The sequence below is a fragment of the Pezoporus wallicus genome, unplaced genomic scaffold (genome assembly GCF_028554395.1).
Source record: "Pezoporus wallicus isolate ANWC-B61680 ecotype Strahan unplaced genomic scaffold, APGP_CSIRO_Pwel_v1 contig_4131, whole genome shotgun sequence".
NCBI classification, from domain to species: Eukaryota; Metazoa; Chordata; class Aves; order Psittaciformes; family Psittacidae; genus Pezoporus; species Pezoporus wallicus.
The window spans coordinates 3089934-3111577 of NW_026641950.1; the positions used below are offsets into that span (position 1 = coordinate 3089934).

The 21644-nt window shown below is 37.0% G+C and overlaps 1 protein-coding gene across 4 annotated transcripts in view; it reads right to left on the reverse strand.

The window, feature by feature from the left end:
• The window catches only part of ARFGEF1 (ADP ribosylation factor guanine nucleotide exchange factor 1), a 93086-nt gene that overhangs the window by 29953 nt on the left and 41489 nt on the right, over positions 1 to 21644 (reverse strand). For 2 of the 4 annotated variants that reach the window (XM_057426059.1, XM_057426062.1), the window contains 15 exons: positions 19736 to 19915; positions 18240 to 18546; positions 17604 to 17717; positions 16787 to 16959; positions 15737 to 15870; positions 12149 to 12383; positions 6663 to 6762; positions 6405 to 6544; positions 6191 to 6299; positions 4957 to 5158; positions 3790 to 3901; positions 2400 to 2605; positions 2218 to 2302; positions 1398 to 1569; positions 663 to 814 (listed from right to left, as the gene is read on the reverse strand). In XM_057426059.1, coding sequence (XP_057282042.1) covers positions 663 to 814; positions 1398 to 1569; positions 2218 to 2302; positions 2400 to 2605; positions 3790 to 3901; positions 4957 to 5158; positions 6191 to 6299; positions 6405 to 6544; positions 6663 to 6762; positions 12149 to 12383; positions 15737 to 15870; positions 16787 to 16959; positions 17604 to 17717; positions 18240 to 18546; positions 19736 to 19915 — 2421 coding nt within the window. The remainder of the gene's footprint in view (positions 1 to 662; positions 815 to 1397; positions 1570 to 2217; positions 2303 to 2399; positions 2606 to 3789; positions 3902 to 4956; positions 5159 to 6190; positions 6300 to 6404; positions 6545 to 6662; positions 6763 to 12148; positions 12384 to 15736; positions 15871 to 16786; positions 16960 to 17603; positions 17718 to 18239; positions 18547 to 19735; positions 19916 to 21644) is intronic. The other 2 variants (XM_057426060.1, XM_057426061.1) reach the window with 2 other exon arrangements.

The window sequence follows — 21644 nt, forward strand, 5'->3', positions numbered from 1 at the left end:
GACAAGAGGAGATGGCCCTCAAGTTGTGCCAGGAGAAGTTTAGACTGGCTACTAGAAAAAGGGCTGTCAAACATTGGAACAAGCCATCCAGGTAAGTGGTTGAGTCACCATCCCTGAAAGTATTTAAAAAACATGTAGATGTGGCACTTACAAACATGGTTTAGTGGTGGACTTGGTAGTGTTATGTTGACAGCTGGACTTGAGTTACTTATGCCAAAGACCATATCCAATTGCATACTGAGGCATAATACACTACTGAACATACTCTTTCATCTACAAATCTGAACCACTGGTACGGAAAAGGCATTTGGGATGCAGACAGCTTTGCATAAACGCAATAGAAAGGCAGGTGTTTAGAATACTGTTTCATACAGGTCCAGGTACCTCCCCTAAAACTAAATGGCAGTCCTAGGCTTTCTGAAATACCAATTTGCAACAGACATTGGCCAGAATTTTGTTCCGATAATCCCAGGGTTAATGAAACTGAAGTAGAAGGCTCAAAATCCCTTCTTTCCTGAAGCAAGTTAAACAACTTACAAAAAGATCATAACATAACAGATGCAAATCTTTTCAACAAGTATTTTTAACAAACCCTGACAGTCAGTATTTTGTGTTAAGAAACTGTGTGATATTCTCAGTGAGTATCAAAACATGCATCTCACCTTAAACATGGGTCTTACATGCTCGAGGTGTGTTGCACTAGTAAAAGGTGCCTGCACGTGACTCACTGCCTCCATAAGTGCTTTAGCTGTTTTGGCCATTTGCTCCATTTCCAAGTTATATAGAAGTCTTCTCTGTTTTTCACTAGCAACACCTGTAAACACATTTTCCTCTCATTTGTGCATGTTTAACAATGGTGTCTTCAGAAATATAATTCAAAATTTTTTGTTAAGTGCCATACTCTGCAGCATTTTTTACATTAGTTGTACTTCCTAAAATTACACCAGCAAAATATTTCTTTTACAATATAGATAAAATTTAAGTCAAAATAATGTATAAAATGGTTATTGCAGGAAAACACAATGGCCACCTTAGAAACAGAAGGCACAACGACTGTGTGTTTTATGCCCTATGCCTATCAGCAACATCATTACTTCATAAAGCCCTCAAATGCATTTTCTATGTTGCTGTTCAGCAGCAAAATCTGTCTTCTCCATCGTCAATGCACTGAATACAGGGAATTCAGCTACAAGGGGAAGTGAAAGTAACACTTGCATTTAACACAGGTTTGAACATCATGCATTTATGTTAAAAGGAAAAGGTTACGAAACTAGGAGTTAGGACTCATTTTGAATTAAGTAAGCAGTGCTTGCTTCATTTCTCATTTTAAAAAGGAGATTGTTTCATTGAACTGTAGAGACAACACTTTGAAGAAAGCTAACACTGCAGCTACTTACTTTGTTTACTGGATTTTGTGGGTATTGTTAATTCTTTTGTTTCTTTCATTGAAATCTTCTTTCCAGCTATTTCATTATAGATAGCAGACAAATACTCTTCAGGGAGATCTTTACTGTCATTGATACCTCTATTCATTTTAATATACTGTTCTTTTGTCATTTTATTCTTAACCTGAAACCCAGAAAGCAGCTATTAATATCAACAAATGAGGCAAGTTCATAGCAGTTACAGTGCTGCTCATAAAGCACCCAAACAGATGAAAAGTTGACATCAAGGACAAGCCTGCTGATTCAGAAGACAGTTTTGAGCATCTAACATATGCGAGATTACACTGTCAAGTCTATAAAATAACACAAGGTCATGTGAACATTACAATATACACAAACATTCAGTAGGATCTGCAGATCAGTAAGACATACGTTACTAAAAAAAGGTGCTTTATCTTGTCATACAGACCAAGCTAGCTATTACCTCAACTTCAAATATTAGGCTTTGACTGCAGGTTTGCTGTAGTAGATTGACTGCAGTAGATTGCTACTGTGAGTGCCATAATATGAAAGCAAATCCATACAATTCCTATTCAGAGAGTAGGGAAATGATACCTTACAGAAAGGTCTAATCAAAAGAACTTAAAAATCTCAACACCCATGAAACACATATTGTTACTTAAAAGATGAATAAAACCATTATTACACATTAAATTACACACATGCTGGTGTTAAATGTTGGTGATGGACATGAAGCTTTTACAACTACATTGGTACAAAGCCTGAAAATTAGATGTCTGTGGAGTACACAAATATTTTTCTATCAACATACCTGTGGACTGTGAAGATCTGTTGTCAACATGATAATTGAATAAGCTAAAACATATGCAGTATCTGCACTAGCAAAAAGAGTTTGCCTGGAGGCAGAAAGGACAAAAAGAACAGCAGATTTAACATAGTAGGAATTTTTACTTATTCATCTTTCCAAAGTTCTGAAGACAAAGTATGGCTTACCCTTGGTTACATTCTAAATATCTAGCAGCAAATTTCTCCATCAGGCGATCAATTTTTTGAGCCTCTCCTGGAAGACGGAATCCCTCTAGAAACATACGCAGAGCTGAAACAAAATCCTTTCCGGAGAAGTCGTGTTGGTCCACATATGCATACATGACTTCTTTGTTAAATTTATCATTGTCTCCCAGGAACTCCCCAACCTGAGTCTAAAATGAGAACAGGAAAGACAAAGTGCATTTACAATGGAAAAAAAATGTAAATGTGAACAACAAAGTCATACTGCCCACACGTCCCACAAAAGAAGAGGCAGTTAAGAATGATGTATTTGTTTCTCCTCTACTCTCTGAAGCAAAGTATTTTGGCCATATATTACCTCATAATACTCTTATAGGCTCATATTTATCTGCCTGCATTCCGTTTTCTCTCATTTTACTCATGTACTATTTTTTCTAATAGGTGAATTACATGAGTGCACAAGACAAAGTTAAGATTATCAATGATTATTTGTTGTTTGCTGTAATGATTTTTGTGGTTAGGAAACTTACTATGGGAATGTCAAGTTTACTAAACTTCATCTCCACTAGAGTACAGATCTCAGATTTATGTAATGCTCAAATATAAACAGCTGGCACACTAATGCATCCAAGTTGATCACCATCAATACAACAGAGTACAGTGAAAAATACTGTGCATTCATATTAAAATGTCTGTATAAATAAACTGATCTTAAAGATCTCTTTTGATGCCTGATTCTAAGTTCCAATTCTGAAATTTGTGACTTCAGTCACAGTGCAAGCATGGGCACATATGCAAGCCTTTCCTTACAGAACAATGGGAGTGGCTACTAAGCACAGAGGTGCAGACTGCTATTTCAGAAAGCAAAGGTTTTCATGACAATAACCACGACATATTCCTACCCCCCTCAGCCAGTATTGCAGGCCTCGTCGAAGTCCAGCAACAGCTGCTAGTTGTAAATAAAATCAAAGAACTAATCTAGATTAAGTAACTTTCTTTTGGGAGCCAGCAAAAAAATGCTTCTCATGCTGTTGAATGACATTATTTTTTGGCTGTCTCTGAAGGACAGTTACTTCTGGCAGTCCCTTACTGGACTAAAGTACATACTGTTTAGTAAGATGCTTCTAGCTGTATTACCAACTAAGTACAAGTCTCCCTTTACCCTTCGATGAACTGCAGGATGTTATAGTACAGTGTATAGCTCTAATGCATACTCCAAATTCTTTGAGCTTACAATTTTAGAATTTGTAGAGAGAAGTCTTTTCTTCACTGTACAATAAAACTGAGCTCTTCAAAACACTATAATGTGATCTGCAGTAAGTATAAAATCCATCACCATGAGCAAAAACAACCATCAGGAAAAGAGTTTTCTTACTGAATCTAATCTTTCCTCTTGATGCAAGAACTGAGCAATATCTTCAGGGGTAGTGCCAAGCATTCCTTGTTCTTGCAGGTACTGAATCCCCCTCTTTGGTTTCTTATTGAATCTGTACAACGAAGATCAGGATGGAATGAGAGTTAACACACTTAGCTACACACAAAGCCGCACCAGCTTAAGTAAAAAGATTCAATGATTTTGGATGAGGTAATGAAAAATCTATGTATTAAATATTTTTCCTTCATCAAACTGTGCATTAGACAGGAATATGCTATTCCCTTCTATGATTATTATTCCCTTTATCATTGGATGATTTTATATTTTTTCCCCTGTAAACAGCCTCCTCTTCCTCTCTGCTACATAACTGTCAGCATGGCATCTATGCAACTCCCAGTAAAGAATCCTAAACAGTACGATTTACTCTGGCGCTTGTGAAGAAAAAAGTATTTCACAGAAATAGTAAAATCTTGGCTTGGAATGGAACAGTTACGCTCTGTTGCTTTTAGTTTAATCTGTATGAAACAATCAAGAAATCTATGAGTCGCCTGCAAGAATGGAAATGTACAATGACATGGAACCATGTAACTGAAAGAAACTGAAATCCTGAAGGACTAACAGATGCTGTTCAGGTTTGAGAACCATACTGCAGAAAACTTTTATTTTTGCATAAAGTGCCCTCACTAAGCAGGCAAGGTGACAAAGCTGAAACCCCACAGAAGATTCATGTCCGACTGCACAGAAAAATGCTATCTCCCAGTTCTAATTATGACAAATTAATTAATCAGAAGAAGCATGAGATTAAGCATACAGATACTTTCATCAGTAATGTGTGCACTAGAACAGGTTGTATTCAATTGATCACGAGTTCAATGTTCTTTTTATCCAAATATAAAAATCTTATTTTAGACAAGCAGGTCTGGAGAAAAAAGAACAAACATTCAGAGTACTCATCTTCTAGCTGTGAGGAATTAGGTTAACACAAAACACTGTTGACAGGCTCCAAAGGGGACACCATTCAGCACTCTTTCACCAGAGGAAGTGCTGTTACATCCAGTTTTTTTCCTAACACAAGATGAGTATCTATGAGGAGAAGGAAGAAAAACCCAGGAATCTTCGTAGCTCCATAAGAATCCACCCTCCCATGGGTGATAAAAGGGCACTCACAAGTCAATTCCTTGTTCTATTATTTCCTTTTGTTGCTTTAGGACCTCAAACTGCTCTGGGTTGTCAGTGCCAGACATCTGTGTGCTGTAACTGCCAATTCCAGATGAAGCAGTAGAATCCAAGGAGTTTAAGCTTCCATATCTATTAATTGTCTCAGGGTGTTTGGTTTCATTGCTATCCTGCTCTGTCGGTTTTTCTTGGCCTATAAATTGGAAAGGGTTACATACATACAAAATGCATACAGTGAAAAGAAATTAAAAACACAGGTTATTCTTTACATCCTCTCTGAAGGTTTCTAAAACTCATGATGGTTATCTTCAATTACCCATTTGTTTTTACATAAATATTCTGCTTTTGCTTTGATTGGGAAAATAACAACAAAAAAATCACTACAATGTATCAAGGAGGATTCTTCCAGTCCATCACATACCTGAAATTTAAGCCTTAAATTACAACTATAATTTGTAAACACTTAGGAAAAAAAAAAAAATCGAAACAAGCATGGCACCATGGAAACTCAGTTACAGATCTTTCCTTTTATTTTCAAGTCTGATGTTACTTTGACCTGAAGCAAATCATGCTGTTTTTGAAACGGAGTGTCTAAAAGTGTTTATGATCACACATGCCAAGGAGCTGGTGCTCTCAGTTCACAGCAGCAGCTGTGCTAACCACCTCTAAAAAGGTTATTACTTCACCTACCAATATTATCTGCTCAATCTGAAAATTCTACCATAACCTTAGTATTTTTTCTCTCAGGTCAGATGGAAACCAGATTAAAAAAAGTAATGACTTAGTTACTTCACTGCTTACAACATTGAAAATCCTACACCTATATATTAATGAAAAAATTCTCTCCATCCAGCCTGCTTCAGTAGTAATTTGATCAATATGAAGTTAGATGAAATTAAGGGAGCTTCAAAGTAAGTTTTGTGAGCCTTTTAAAATTACAAATACAGAAAATAACAGGATTTAGTAATTTTCAGTGTAGTAGCTTTCTAGGACTTCACACGATTAAGAAAAGACAATTTATGATATGTTCAAATTACATTAATCCAATGTACCAATTACCAATACTTCGACCAAAGAAAAAAAAAGTTTATTATATTTTTTTAATGCAAGAGGTTTTACCTATCTGGAAACCAGCAGTATCAAAACACTGGAAAAAATGCACTAAATGCCTTGAGCTTTAAGCATCTCTTGATTAAAGGCAGAAGAATCACATCTTGTGTCTTACCAAGTGTTGTCTGAGAGTTGGGATTTACATATTGATCCTTACTCCACTCCACCATGCACTTCAAGATCGAAACTAAGCATTCCAATCCTTTTTTTCTCAAACTTAATTCCTAGAAAAGATTTTAAAAGCAATACATGAGTGGAATGGAGAGTTTAGACTTAAACTATCATGGCAAAACCTATGAAGCTTCCTGAAGTTTTGGTGGAATTTTTACCTGAACATTGGACATGCCAAGTTCTTGGCTACCCCTTCCTTGAGCAATCTTTGATAGGTCATTAACCAGCCTTTCAAATATATTTGCTGCATTTAAATCACAATCATAGTTCACATAGATGTCAACAACACTCTGGGCATCTATAAAACAATGGGACATTGTCAAACTTAGGAAAAAAAAATAAATCATTCAATGAAAGAGTACAGTTTTGTTCTTTAGCATAAAACCGTAAAAAAATAGCCAAATGGCCCTTAATACCTGCACATATCCTTGTCAGCGTTTGTATAACCATCCATTTATGATCAAATGAGCTAGTAGAGGTTTCCAAGATATACAGGAATATTTCTTTGAAGAAAACCTAACAAATATTCCAAGAAGAGGGAGAAAAAAAAAGTTATTAAAAAAGGTCACTTAACTTTGATGGCCAACATTCTGACAGAACTCTGAAAGCAGCACTTTAGAGGTGCAAGGTAAAGAAAAAAAAAAGAAGGGAAGAAATACAACTTACACTTGATACATTCAAATTAGGAATTTGAATTATTACTGATGTACTTCTGGAGTTCTGTCCAGCTGAAAAATTTGGGTTATATTCTGATCACTCAAAAATGGAAGAACCTGGAATAATGTGAAATCTTGAAGCCTTTTTGAACACTTCAGCCTAACAAGAAGTCTAAGCTGCTGTTAAGAGTTCACTGGGGATCTTGACAGAAGGTGTATTACCTCACTCACAGAATATTCTTCTCTGTAAGATTATAATATTATGCCACAAACATAACAAACAGCCACTTACACAAATTTAAAGTATTGGACCTTTGTTAGAAGGTAAACTTCTTGACACAGTAAGGATCTTAGGTTACTGGAAGAAGGGTACTAGTCACTCACAGCATAAAAAAATGCAGCAGGTCCTGTAACAGGGAAGTTACTCTTAATTAAAAGAGATTTAGTTTTCCCTAAAATTGCTTTAGTACAGATGCTTTTGTTTGGAACAGAGCCTATTTTATTCCCTCTCAATTAGTTCCTCACCAGATTCATTAATATTACAAGCTATTTCAGCTCAGCATGCTTAGCTGCTTGGGCAGGCTTTTTCTTACTTCTCCCCTGAACAGCAGCAACTGCTGAAACAGCGCGTGAGCTCAAAATGTGAACTACTACATGGCATTACATCACCATGCCACACTGCATTACATTACTGTTCTGTACTTCTGAGAGCTGACCTCTTCACAGCCAGTTCTGTGAACATCAACACAGGCTTTTTCTAGAACACTGACAATAGTCTCAAGCCATCAAGCTTCTTCAACAGCAGCATACAATTATCCAAAGACGCAACTACTCTTGCTTTAATATCAGATATTCCTTTATACCACAGAATTTCTACAAAGATTTTAGTCAGGCAGAGATAAGTGTCAAGCTAATTTTGCTTTAATTCAAAACATTTGGGGAAAACCAGCAACACTAATTTTTAAGCAACTTTGATGGCAAGCCATTTCCTCAAGCACACTGCACTGCTAATACTTCTATTTTATTGGCCTCTTTAGAGAAAAAGGGGCACACAGTAAAGTACCAGTTATTAATCTTAATAAGGAAAGCATCCCTATGAAACCTAAGGAGTTCAACATGTAACAGATCAAAAACTTTCAAGCGCTTAAATACACTCAAGAGGACTAGGCTGGTTTCAGTCACAACTTTGCGTAATCCAAACAGAGGAAGACATAACATTTTAATAAAGGTCATGCTATGAGCAATCCTTAGTTACAGATTTGCTGTTTTCTCATCTTTTACTGAAAGACAGTAATGCTATAAACCATCTGAACTGGGAAAATTATTTTTTTTTTTTTTTTTTTTTTTTTTTTTTTTTTTTTTTTTTTTTTTTTTTTGTGATACAGAAGTTTAAAGAAGTCACTGATGAAGCACAGAAAAAGTGTCAGGTATGAAATTTAACCCCAAATCTAAGCTAGAAGAGATAGTACCTGGAAGGTCTGCATACTGCAAAGACACCTTAGATCTATATGCTTCTGAGACAGAATTGACTTCTTGCTTCTGGTGTCAACTTTGGATAAGCATTATCTTGGAATGAACAGCTGCTCAAAATTGTACTGATTTTTTTACATTTCAGATATTTCAAAATACTACCTATCACTATGTTACTCACTGCAATTCATGTCACAAAGCTGAGACTTGACTTTACTCCTACAGTATCAGAAAAGTAAACCAGAAATAAGCTAACTGTTTAGTCTGGTCAACTGATTGCTCCTGGGTTGGAGCAATCCCAGGCACAGCTACAGGTTGGGCAGAGAAGAGATTCAGAGCAGCCCTGCGGAAAAGGACTTGGAGGTGTTGGTTGATGAGAAAATGAACATGAGCTGGCTTCAGTGTGCGCTCGCAGCCCAGAAAGCCAGCCGTATCCTGGGCTCCATGAAAAGGAGCGTGACCAGCAGGTCGAATGAGGTGATCCTGCCTCTCTACTCTGCTCTTGTGAGACCTCACTTGGGAGTATTGTGGACAGTTCTGGTGTCCTCAACATAAAAAGGACATGGAACTGTTGGAACAAGTCCAGAGGAGGGCCACGAGGATGATCAGGGGACTGGAGCACCTCCCGTATGAAGACAGGCTGAGAAAGTTGGGGCTGTTCAGCCTGGAGAAGAGAAGGCTGCGTGGAGACCTCATAGCAGCCTTCCAGTATCTGAAGGGGGCCTCTAGGGATGCTGGGGAGGGACTCTTCATTAGAGACTGTAGTGACAGGACAAGGGGGAATGGGTTAAAACTTGAACAGGGGGAAGTTTAGATTGGCTATAAGGAGGAAATTCTTTCCTGTGAGGGTGGTGAGGCACTGGAATAGGCTGCCCAGGGAGGTTGTGAATGCTCCATCCCTGGCAGTGTTCAAGACCAGGCTGGATGAGGCCTTGGGTGATATGGTTTAGTGTGAGGTGTCCCTGCCCATGGCAGGGAGGTTGGAATTTGATGATTTTAAGGTCCTTTCCAACCCTATTCTATGATTCTATGATTCTATATACAAAATGCTGTTAAAGCTTAAACAGGGGAAGTTTAGATTGGATATGAGGAAGAAGTTGTTTACTGAAAGGGTGGTGGGGCAATGGAATCGGTTGCCCAGGGAAGCTGTGAATGTTCCATCCTCGGCAGTTGGACAGAGCCTTGGGTGAGATGATTTAGTGTGAGGTGTCCCTGCCTATGGCAGGGGGGTTGGAACTAGATGATCTTAATGCCCTTTCCAACCCTAACTATTCTATGATTTTATGATTCTGTGAAAATGAGAGTTTTAAGATGGCTTCTTCAGTTATGGAAGGGTGGTAATGGTAAATATAGTTAAATGACACCCCAGTATCTGGGACTTGACTTGCTGCAAACATATTCATTGACTCATTTAGGAATACAATTACAATACAATTAAGGTATGACTATACCTTACTTGAGGGCAGCAATACCTGAATATTTAAGTCAAAGGACCAAGGCAGGCTCAGTTGCAACGGAATCTGAAACTATTATTTAAAAATATGCCAAAAAATGTCTTACACAGATGAAGAATGTAGCCTCAATCCCGAAATACACAGATTTTGCATATTATAAGTCAGAGCATATGGCTCTTCTTACAGCTCCAAGACACTGAATGTGAAGTTTTCTACTTGTCTACCCACATCTTCTGAATAACCTTTAAGATCAGTAGCTGAAAGAAAAGGAATTCTTAGCTCACAACCAAGAAAAAGAGTAAGTTTCTAGAAACTGCTGTCCCTTGTACTTCGTAATAGATGGATACTTCGGCAGCATCAAGGTTTTGGCTTTCCTATTTGTGAGGAGGAAAGACAGCCCTGCTATGTGCTGAGGGTCCTAATTTAGCATATTCTAAAAGCTGCTACAATAGTGTAGGGTACCCTGTATTTAGTTTTCCTCAGGTATGTCTTCATCCCTTACCCAGTTTTCCTCAGATGTGTCTTCATTTTCCACTGGGAATTTGGGGAAAGAATAGCAGTGGTGGAAGCTGATCAAATTTCTGTCAGGGAAGCTGGACTGCAATGCATTTACCACCTACATGCTGACTTGTAACTCTGAAAAAACACAGCAAATCCAGCACTTGCTGGGAAGCAGGCTGTGTGACTGAAAAGCAGCTCAGCCCAGTCTGTCTGATGTGCTGAACACCACACATGCACTACAGTCTTGTTGAGCACGCCCAGTTTGTCTTGAAAGTCTTCAGAATGCATCATATTTTCAAGGCACATCACCCATCAAACCTGTATTTCTATCCAAGCTATACTCAAGGAAATACTGGAAATCCTATTGCTTTTTCCCCAGAAGGTATCAAAGTAACCTGGTAAGTGATCAGAACACAAGACCCTTCTGACATAATACTGGCAAAATTAGGTTCTTCCTCCAAAGCTGCCACAACATACCAACTTACACAGTCACATTCATAGGTGAAGAAATCCCTGAATTCAAGGTCCTTATAACAGCAACATTATCAACATTTCTTAGCATCTTTTCATGTACTTAATCTCTACACTCAGAGGGCAATACGTAGGCTTCAGTATTCACATAAATACTGAACATAAAATTACCAAAATGAAAGTAGGAGCACATTGTGCACACTACTATACTCACTGTGGAGAGAAGTTCTTTATCACACAGGATACACAAGGTATCCATGTGGTTCAAATGGCCAGAATCATTCCCACAAGCTGCCTGTACCCTATAGCACAGGAGTCAGAAGTCAAGAAAAAAGCCTGTATATATGTCTTGCTTTCCTCTAAGACTTAGAATATACTGATCCAGTGAGAAAATCTGCAATGTTTGTCAGGACTTGGATAACTCTCATTGCTAAGAATATGGACTTACTTCTACTTAAGGCCCCGGGAGTTAGATTGTGCATTCACTTTTTGAGACCAGAGGAATGAGATTATCTTATTCAGGATATATATTGATGTAGGCCCTGATATACAAAGAGAAGTGGTTACACTAATCAGATAGCTGGGATTTCCCTAGAGAAAGAAACTTGTTCAAGCAACCTCAAAGAGAAACACGATGCATTAATTTTTATTCTGAAATTCCTTTGCAAAACCATGTATAATGTATTCTTTTCATAAGCTTACTCTTTTTTAATTTGTACTACATAGGGCAGAGCTAAGACTTCTGAATTGCATTACTGAACATTAGTTGACCAAGATTATCCACAAACCTACTCATTTCTGAGTTTCAGCACCACACCATGTTAATACCGCGCAACAGCCAACAGAAAACTCGACTTCGAAATAGAGGAAACTAACTCATACAGTAGTAGTAGCGGGTTTGGGCATGATAAGTTGACTGTAAAAATTCACCTCAAACACAGCATAAATCAAGGCATGGTTTGCACTCTAAAATTTCTTAGTTTATGTTAACATCTATTATTAAGGGATGAAACAGCCTTACTTATTATTTTCCCATCACTTTCTATTTCACCAAACAACACCACCACACATCACATTACTTCTGATCTTACAGAGTAAACGTTAATTAATTTGTAAGTATTCCAAAGAAAATGCTGCTATTTTATCTGAAGGGGGTTTCAAGGTATTCTTGCAAGCAAGTCCATTGCCACTGGGTAAAAAACAGCATAGGAAGATCTGGCAAGTATTACACAAAAGCACAGATTCCAAAAAGAGAACAAATTTATATGAGAAAAGAGCAAACTACACAAAAATATAAACAAATGTTCACGTAACATCCCACCCCTTAAATTAGGAATTCATGTAACATACCTCGATCTGCATCTTTAGATGAGTCTTAAAGTTTGAAAGGAGGGTAAGAAATATGGAAAGTGAAAGCTCAAAAACTTCTGGAACTGATGAGACTCCATTTTTTGACAGTGCAACACAAAGGTACTGCTTAATAGCATTAATAAACATCTCATTTGTCCTGAAGACAGGTCCTGCATTTTGCAGAATGGACAGAAGCAACTGCAATGAAAGAATCTTTGATCGCAGTTCATGAGATCTAGAATAAAACAATGCAGCACATCAGCTCAGTGTAAGTCATAAAAAATACAACAGTCTCTTGAAAGGTCAGTACACACCACAATGACTTTGTATATTAATGAAATAAAGCTTACACAACCTGGTGCCGAAAGAGTCATAAAAAGATGCTGATCTTTTTTGTTGAAGTGGTCACTCTTCAGCCAAGAAGTTGGACAAGAATAACCTTTTGCAGTTACTGTTTCTCTCTATTACTACTGAACCGCTCTTCTGCAAGACATCACTGCAGAACACCAGCAACAGCAGGCAATGCTGCCCATCTTAGCCAGAGGATGAAGGGAGCATTTTTTCCTTTGAATGGCTATTTTTTTCTGGAAGAACCCATCTAAAATAGCCAGTCCATCTACAGAACTTTGAGTACCAAAAGCTGGAAAATCCTCCTCCTCCTCTATTTCCACCAGTATGGAGAGCTGAAGGATCATAAAGACAGCTGTACTGCCTGACCTACTTGCTTCCAACACTGAAATATCTTTTCTCAAATACTGTATTTCGTATTAGTTATCAACCATTGTCCCCATCACACTCCAAGAGCAGCTAAGCTATATAACATGCCTCATTTAAGCGTTGAAACAGCAAAGTCAGGCAACTGTAGCGTTGTCAAGGGCTCCACAGTAACATCATGTTTTTTACAGAGTGAGATAAGCTAGAATTCATGTCAGAAGAGTGCTACTATTTATGCTTTAAAAAAAAACAAACAAAAAACAAACCAGCCCCCAAAAAACGCAAACCACACACACACCAAAGTGTAAAGGAAATCTGTATCTATAAAAATATAATGAATTTAAATAGTACTCTGGGTGAATGCATTCTCTCCCACTTGTGATAATCTGAAAAAAGACTACAGCTCTTCTGAAGAGCAGGTACAGACACAAATGGTTTTCCCAACAAGACAGTCCACAGTTTTCACAGAACAACCACCCACTGACAGAAGGACAGTTACGAAACAAAAGGAACAGTGACAGGAAATTTTTCAGAGTACAGCCCAAATACAGCAAAGGAGCACTTCAAGATAACATGCAACACGCACAATAGTTGGCTATGCTGTATGTTGCAAAAATACTAGCTTAACAACAACAGCAACAGTAATTCCAGTAGCAAGTCTGTTGCAAATAAATTCAATGCTTTCTAGATGCTGGCAAAAAAAGAGGGTATTGATGGGGAAAAAAAATTAATCAATCTGCAAACATTTCAAACTCATAGAATATAATCCCAAATTTAGACTTTGTCTGAAGCCACTTTTGAGAAGCAAAACATTGGCAGTTAAATTGAGTGAGGAATTTGATCCTCACATTCCTCTTAATGGAATGTAGGTCAAAGTAAACGCCCCAAAATAGCTCTTCTTAGGAGTTCTTCAAGAAAATGCCTGGCTCTGGACTCTGAACAGCTGCATGGAACCTAGCATAACCTTTTGATGCAAAAGGCCTGAGTTTTGCATCCCATTGTACCAAGTATGCAGGCAGCATGTGACCAGTCCACACTCTGCTATGAAATGTAAGAATTTAAATATGAATTTCAATGATAAACACAATATTAGATATTGCCTACTTCCAGCAAGAGTCAGCTCGTAACTGAAGTCCTAACTTGCTGGCCTTACTAATTCTGTATGATGTGTAAAGTCCACTTAATTTAAAACAAGTTTAAGGACTAAAATCTAGTAAGTGAACCTTCAAGACATTCCTCCCCCATTTTATTTCATTCCATGGAAAAAGAAGATAAAGACATTAAGACATTAACCAGGTTCCCATGCACATAACCTTGATTTCAACTCCTAGCCTTCTGATTTTAAGCTAAAGGTCCATGTACTGTTAGCTAAATTTAAAATAAAGTAGCTGTGAAGTCTGTAATTAACTGGAAAGAAGACTTTTTTAAAATGCTGTAGATATCCTACGCCTCCTCTTCCAATTACAGCATGTTTGTTACTAGTTCAAAAAGCCATCAACACCTCAGAACCACCAATAAATTCTAGGCACTCCTCCAAACACAGGACATCTTTAAATGCTTTTTCAGCTAATTCTTGTTGCCTTAAATGCCATTTCCTCCAATTTACTCTACATGAAGAGCTTAATCCGTTCCAATACAAAAGTCAAGGACTCCATGGATTCAGGTGAGATTCTCCAAGTGCCTCAGTAGCTATTGCTGCTCTTTCCAGAGGGAGTTAACCCATTAAAACCTTTAATAAATGGACAGTGTTAGGCTCAGAGAACTGACTAAAGCCACAGGATTTTCATGGCATTTCCCCTTCTCAAAAAGTGAGGAAAAAACCCATGCCTTAGTCTTCATTCTTTAAGGTCCTGACTTTCTGTAGTACATCACTAGATAATTTGAAAATGGCTCTAGACTAACCCTTCAAGACCCTTTTTACTACATCAATTTTTTTGTCAGCTTATTAAATTCACAACCCTTATCAGCAATTAAAGTGTCTTAAAGTTACCTGCTGTAAAACTTAGACCATGAAACAGTAAAGCTGATCCAATTTTGAAAAATACTGAGCCTCCATCAGAAGTCATACCATAGTTTTAATATCTTATGAACAAAATAGCAATCTTCTTGAATTGCTTCTAATGTTCAAAAACCATGCATATAAATTGTATTCAAGATCACAAAACCAAAGTCCTTTGCCAGTACTCACAATTAATATTGGCACCCATCTATAAAGGAGAGTATTTTTTTGTTTACCGTAAAGCCAAATTGAAAATATGCTATCTTTAATCTGAGGACAAGATTTTTAAAATAGCCATATAAAGGGTGTGTTTCAAAACATTTTTTTTTTTTTTTTTTTAATTAAGGATATTGCCAAAATTATCCAACCTGAGCAAAAGAATGGAACATTGTATCACGAATTTATCATAACTACTATCAGGTCAGAATGAGGAGCTTATATTAAGTAGAGTTGGGTGTGTGCACTGGATACCCAGTATGCAAGAGATGTAAGAAACTATGGGGCATAAACAGAACCTAGGTATTACTTAAAAGCAGAACAACATTAGGTGAGACCAAAAATACCTGAAGACCTTCTGTACAGACCCTTCTGAAAAGCATTAGGAAGAGCATCCAAAAAGAACATTAAGATATACTTCCAGGAAGCAAAGATTTTGTTATGAAACTTCAAACCAGGTAGATGGGTAGCACCAATTGCTTTCATTTGACATACAAAAGATGGATTAGAACATAAAAGTACCTTTTCAAAGTTTCTAAGTTCGTTTTACCATACCAGTATTTTCTCAGTGACTAAGAACTCTCAAAAATATTTAAAGAACCTTCCCCCCACCCCCCCCCAATAGAAAGACTGGTTAGGAGAACCTCAATTCTACTTACTTCGGATCTGGTGGTCCATCTGACAGGGGCTTCATGGAGAGTTTACAGAGTGACCTGAATACAAGGAAGGCATCCTTCTGTAAAATGTGGGAAAACTTAGCACCAGGGGTAGGTCCTGAAGAATTTCCAGATTCCTAAAGAAGTTAACATATTTCAGTATTCCATTTTGCATTAGCAGGGTGTGTAGGGAAATCCCCACCTCCTAGCAACAAGAAGTTAACATATACAAATATAACCAATTCACTGTAGCTTTATGGTCTCAAGACTAAATTAACACAAAAGAAAATAAATATTCTGTTGGCCAGTTAAAATAAACTCACTAATAAATAAAAGTTAAAAGTCAGAATTAAAGACTGTCATGAAAATAGTTAGGTCAAGTCTAAGTAAGGTAACTTGCAGTAAACTCCCTTCATATATCTTCAGTATATGACTAGTGTTATAAAAGCCAAACATAACAGTTTAATAGAGAATGCAAGTATTTACATATCTGTGGCAAGATACAATTGGTAAAATTTCTATAGTACAATAATTACCCCTATTACTAAATTCTTGCAACTCTGTACTTTTGCTCCTTATATAAGCAACATGTTTAATGCTTATCTATTTGTATGGCATATGTGAGTACAGCTTTCTAAGCTTAAGATCTAATATTCCCAAACCTAATTACTCAGTACACTTTGGCAACAGATACCCTGTCAGTTGATATTGCACACAGGCTGGTATCTTATACAAGAGTGTATTTTCACATCTCTCTTATTAATGAAAATTAAACCCTCTCAGACATGAAACTTTTAATCTGAAATTGCTGCATTAAGGCCATGCTATAGGCTTGAAATATCTATCAGCTGAAAAGAGCACATTAAAATTACATAATTATGTGTATAATTGGCTACATTGTTCACTATGTATATCAAAGGCTAGTTTTAGTTTCTCAGAAGCACTTCAAAAAACAGGGAACTGAGTTGTCTAATTTTGGAACTGTATACTCTATGGGGCAATATATAACACATACTACTTTTTTCGTATTTCCTAATTTACAGATGTCTGTACCTGAGTGTCATTGGAAGAGACAGATAATCTGTCATCAGGTAAAGATGGTGTATAAGCAACAGAAATTGGAGTCCCTGGAATTCCATTTGCCTGAATGTTTTCACTGTCACTGCCATCCTCTAATGTTACAATTGTGCCATCGCCACTTGCACTTTCAGCAGACCCTTCCACATCTATTAAAAAGATGTAAAAATTATACACAAACATAAGATTGCAAATTAAAGAGTTTTTAAATCTAATATTTAAATACTATATCAATCGTAACTATCATAGGAGGAGCTTAAGGCAGACTTCAGATGTCATTACATAGCTAAAAATATTCCCAAATGCTCCTTAATTCCCACTAATGGAAATTATAATTAAAAAACTGACAAAATTTGACATTACTAGGTTCACCATTCTACCAAGTTTCCAAGAAGTACTGGGGGAGGTGGGGGAAGGCATTCACTGATTTGATATATACTTTCTAACAAGCTGAAGTATGTAGTGCAACCCTGCTACTGCAGACAGGCCATTTCTGAAGAGTTTATGTGGAAAAAAAACAGGAAAAAAATAAAGGAACAAGAACTTGGATTTCTGAAAAGAACATTAGTCTCCAATTCAGGGAGTGTACATTAACACATGAAACCTTGTCCATTTTACTATTAAATAATGCACAGCTAGATTTGAAAACCAGCCTAATGAAGACAACTGAAACTGTTTCTTTCAGCACGTTAGTTCAATGACATATTTTAAATACTCAGAAGTGTTAAAATAATTCCTAATGTCAAGATTCAGACTGCAGTTGCTATTGACCAGACAGATAATAATATAATACCTCCAACTACTATGTTCACCATTTCCTGCACAATACTTTCTACAATTTCTTGTGCCTTCTCTTCACACTCATTGCTTTCACCATCATAAGTTCCTCCGTCAGATTTAGAAAGATCTTTAAAAAAAAAACAAACCCAAACAAAAATTAATGAGAAACTGAGGAATTAAGATATTTTACTTCCATTTTTCATTTAAAAACTAAATTACAAATATATTGATAGGAGAGTGCACCTTAAAAAAAAAAAAAGTGTTAGGATGCTTTCAAAATAGTATTTGCATAAGATAAGCACTCCAGCGTTTAACTTGTAAATGGTGATTAATCCGCACACCTACGTCAACAAAAGACATCGATTTTGTATCTTCAGGTACATTAAACACTGAAAACTGGTAGCTTTGAGATTCTATTCTCAAAACCTTTCACAATATTACATAGGTGCAAAAAGTGCACTACTACAGTGACTACAACAGAGTGTAAGACTAAAGGGTATTCATGATAAAGTTTAACAGCGGTAACAAGGACAACAGGCATTTTTACATTACTCAGCTATCTCAAAATATATGCCTGTCTCCAAATTTGGGAGAGGGAGGAGAAAAAAAACAAAAAAACCCCAATCCTCAAGCCTTTCTTCTTACAGACCTTTTCCCTCCCCTCCATTAAAGAGAAGTACACACTGATTACTTTCTGCTGCTGTGGCTTGGTCGGCTTCTGTCTGTTCATTTTCAGCACTAGAAATATCAGATCCATTTTCTGCCTCTGTATCTTCTTGAAGGCTCTTGTCCACATCATTTGTGCTGTGGTCAAGTTCCCTCTCATGTTCTTTGGACAGCTGTGTTGGAATATGTCTCAAATGGGGTGACTCAGGCTCATGATGGCTTACAGGAGACTGCTGTAGATGGTGTTGCTGTCTGTGTCTTTCCTTTTCCATCTGTTTTGCTTCCTGAAGCTATAAAAACATTGCAATCACACAAGAACTTCACCACTGAAACAAAACAGGGAGCTCTATACATACTGTATGCATTACTTTATAAATATGAAATCTTTATTTTTTCTGCTTACACACGGCATTCACAAAGCTGTAACAGTTTAAGAAAATGCATCTTTTGTATTAGAAATACTTCCAATATCTAAACTCTAAACATCCAGGGGAAAAACACAACAAAAAACAGGAGTTCAAACTGAAAAGAGCCACAGTTCCAAAACACTACAGAAGACAGATCCTCAGAGAGAAATCATACTTAAAACTATGTGACAGACTAGTTTAGTTTTGTTGGGTTTTTGTGGCACTATAGATCTCCAAGTGGATGCTGCCTTCCAAACTACAGCTCAAATAGTTCCTTCTAGCATTCTTTAGTGATTATATAAAAATAACTGCCCTGAGCGTGCAAAACAAGCAGAACAGTTTATCAACTTGCACAAAGACTAGATACAGTCTGGCAAAAATGAAGAATTCCTAACAATAACAACAACAATAATAATAGTAATAATACTCTTCTTTATTAAGTTCCTTAAAAGGACAGTAACTGCACAGATTTCTGAAAGCATTCAGGTACTGCATGGTTTTTGTCATGACTTATAAATATGGCATCTCATAAATCTTCAATTGTGATAGTACCATGTATAAACACAGAGTTGCCTCTGAGAAAGACTTAAGTAATACATACTCGGAGAAAATTTAGAATTTGTAATAATATAGCAGAATTACTTCTAGAGGTAGCTAGGAATTCAACCAGTTTTCAAATCCACGCTTCTGCTTATTCATTTCTTTGGTATTTTGTGGTGTTATTTTTTTTTGTTGTTGTTTTGTTTTTTAATAGGCATTATAACAATTACTTCACCTTATTGATCTTTATTATCAGCAGTAGAAGGTACAGGGCATATACTGGGGTCCCTGCTGACAATTCGCAATAGCAGTTTCAGTGAAGGAAGTATCTGTTAGTGACTACTATGCATTAAAATGTTGAAAAATATTATATATCACTCTTATGCCCCCAAAATATATACCGGATTTTTTCCTCTCCTCAAAGTACATAACTCATTAAAGCCAAAAATTTTAATAATCATGACAAACCAAATCTCTCAAGCTGGTTTGCTTTTAAGAGCTAGTTTCTATATAAAGATACTGAGATACTCACTGCTTGATTTTCCATACGTGCAAAAATGACATTCAGCATTTGTGTTAGAGTGGCCTTGGCTGTGGTTTGATTTATAAGATTTTTGCTTGCTAGATAGATATTGTAACATGTTCTTACAGCCTGTAGCACTGTTCCTTCGTGGATTTCTATGTGTTGAGATGTTACTGCAGTGAGCAAAGCCTAAATAAACACAAACACGTATTTTCCAGTAAAAACTTTTCTTATAAATCAGTTTATAAATTAATATAAAAATTGAATCACATTTAAAATATAACTAAGCACATATCTCGAACTGCAGTTCAATTACATTTCCCCATGCATTCTTACATCCACATCAGATCATACATATCAGTTACATTAAATTGAAAGTGTTTTTAATCAACATATCTAGGAAATATCTGGTTCACAGAATGTAACAGCAAGAAATAAACAAAGGAGTTATCAGACAGGTAGTTAATGAAAAGTCATCCTAGAATTTTCCAGACACAAAACATGAACAACAGACCAGCTGTGAAGTCTGGAGGGCAATCCAAAGGGTTCAAAACCTATTTTACAAATAAACATAAATGTGCAGAATAAAGACTGAGTACGAGACTAGGCAGTTCTAACTACCCTTTCTAAACACTCTTTCTGGGTAGATGCCAGAATACTGGTGTTGCCCTCTGTAGACTTTCACTTCTTTCTTTCCATTTGAAGTAGTTTCTGCTTCCCTCTTCTCAAAAAAAAAAACAACAAAACCAAACAATCCTCTAAAAGATCAAGTAACACAGAAGTATTATGTGGCGTAGACACGGTGGATTAAAGAGCAGAGACAGAGGCAGATGAAAGATGAGGCAGGGCATGGAGACATTGTCAGAGGTACCTGTTGGAGAGTGGAAGGAAAGGGGTAAAGCTTGGGGCACAGGAGACCAGGCTTTATACTGATTGCTGCACTCCAGTAGAAAAAATCTGGGAATTTTATGAATTAAAGACTCTGACAAAGTTAATGATTTAAGGGGTTGTTTAGGATAAGAAAGAAAGATCTGGAAGCACTGGAAAGCTCATACTCCTGTAAGTTTATCACAGTTAAAACCAAAAGTTACTGCAAGTGTTGTGTAATCTACTCATCAAACCAAGCTGCATTTCACTAACTGACACTGTCAGCACCTCTGTCCACACATGGCACCAGCAAGTGGACAAAGAGAATCTACTGCTCACTCAAACCCTTTAAAAAGCACTGTACAGCCTAATGGGAAAAGAAACCAAACACCCTGAAAGACACACTTAACTGAGCTACCGCTGAAGAGATCTGAATTCTGCTTCTAGGTAAGCAGTCTGCTTAAGGTTCCTTCTTTTACCCGTGGTGCCTCAGTTCTTCCATCAGTGGATGTTGGGAGGTACATATATTTCTTACTGGAGAGTATGACCACTAAACAGCATCTCATGCTACAATCTACAAAGTAGTATTGCCTAATGCCCACTACAAATCTCTTGAAATCAAAAATAAACAGAAAAAAGTATTAAGAAAACCCCCAACCAACTGAAAAGAAATCACAAAGGTATGTACTGTAGATGATGGCTTTGTTAAAGGATTTTAAGTCTCTGAACACTGGTACTGTTCTTTTCTGTCCTCACAAAATTCAGTTTATTTGTCATTAGCCTTCTAAAACTGAAGTGCCAAGTTGAAATTTATACCACCATCCTTAATTCTTACCTTCTCTCCGCAATGCTTCAACACCATCACAGAACTTATTAACACACTGCTTCTGCTACTAGAAACATCATTCAGGGAAGAGGACATGCAAAAGCCATAACAAAATTGTGGTGCCTTATCTGGATAGAGATCAGTGACAAATGGTGGCCCTCAGGGGTCTGTACTGGGACCAGAACTGTTTAGTATCTTCATCAGCGACACTGTCAGTGGGATTGA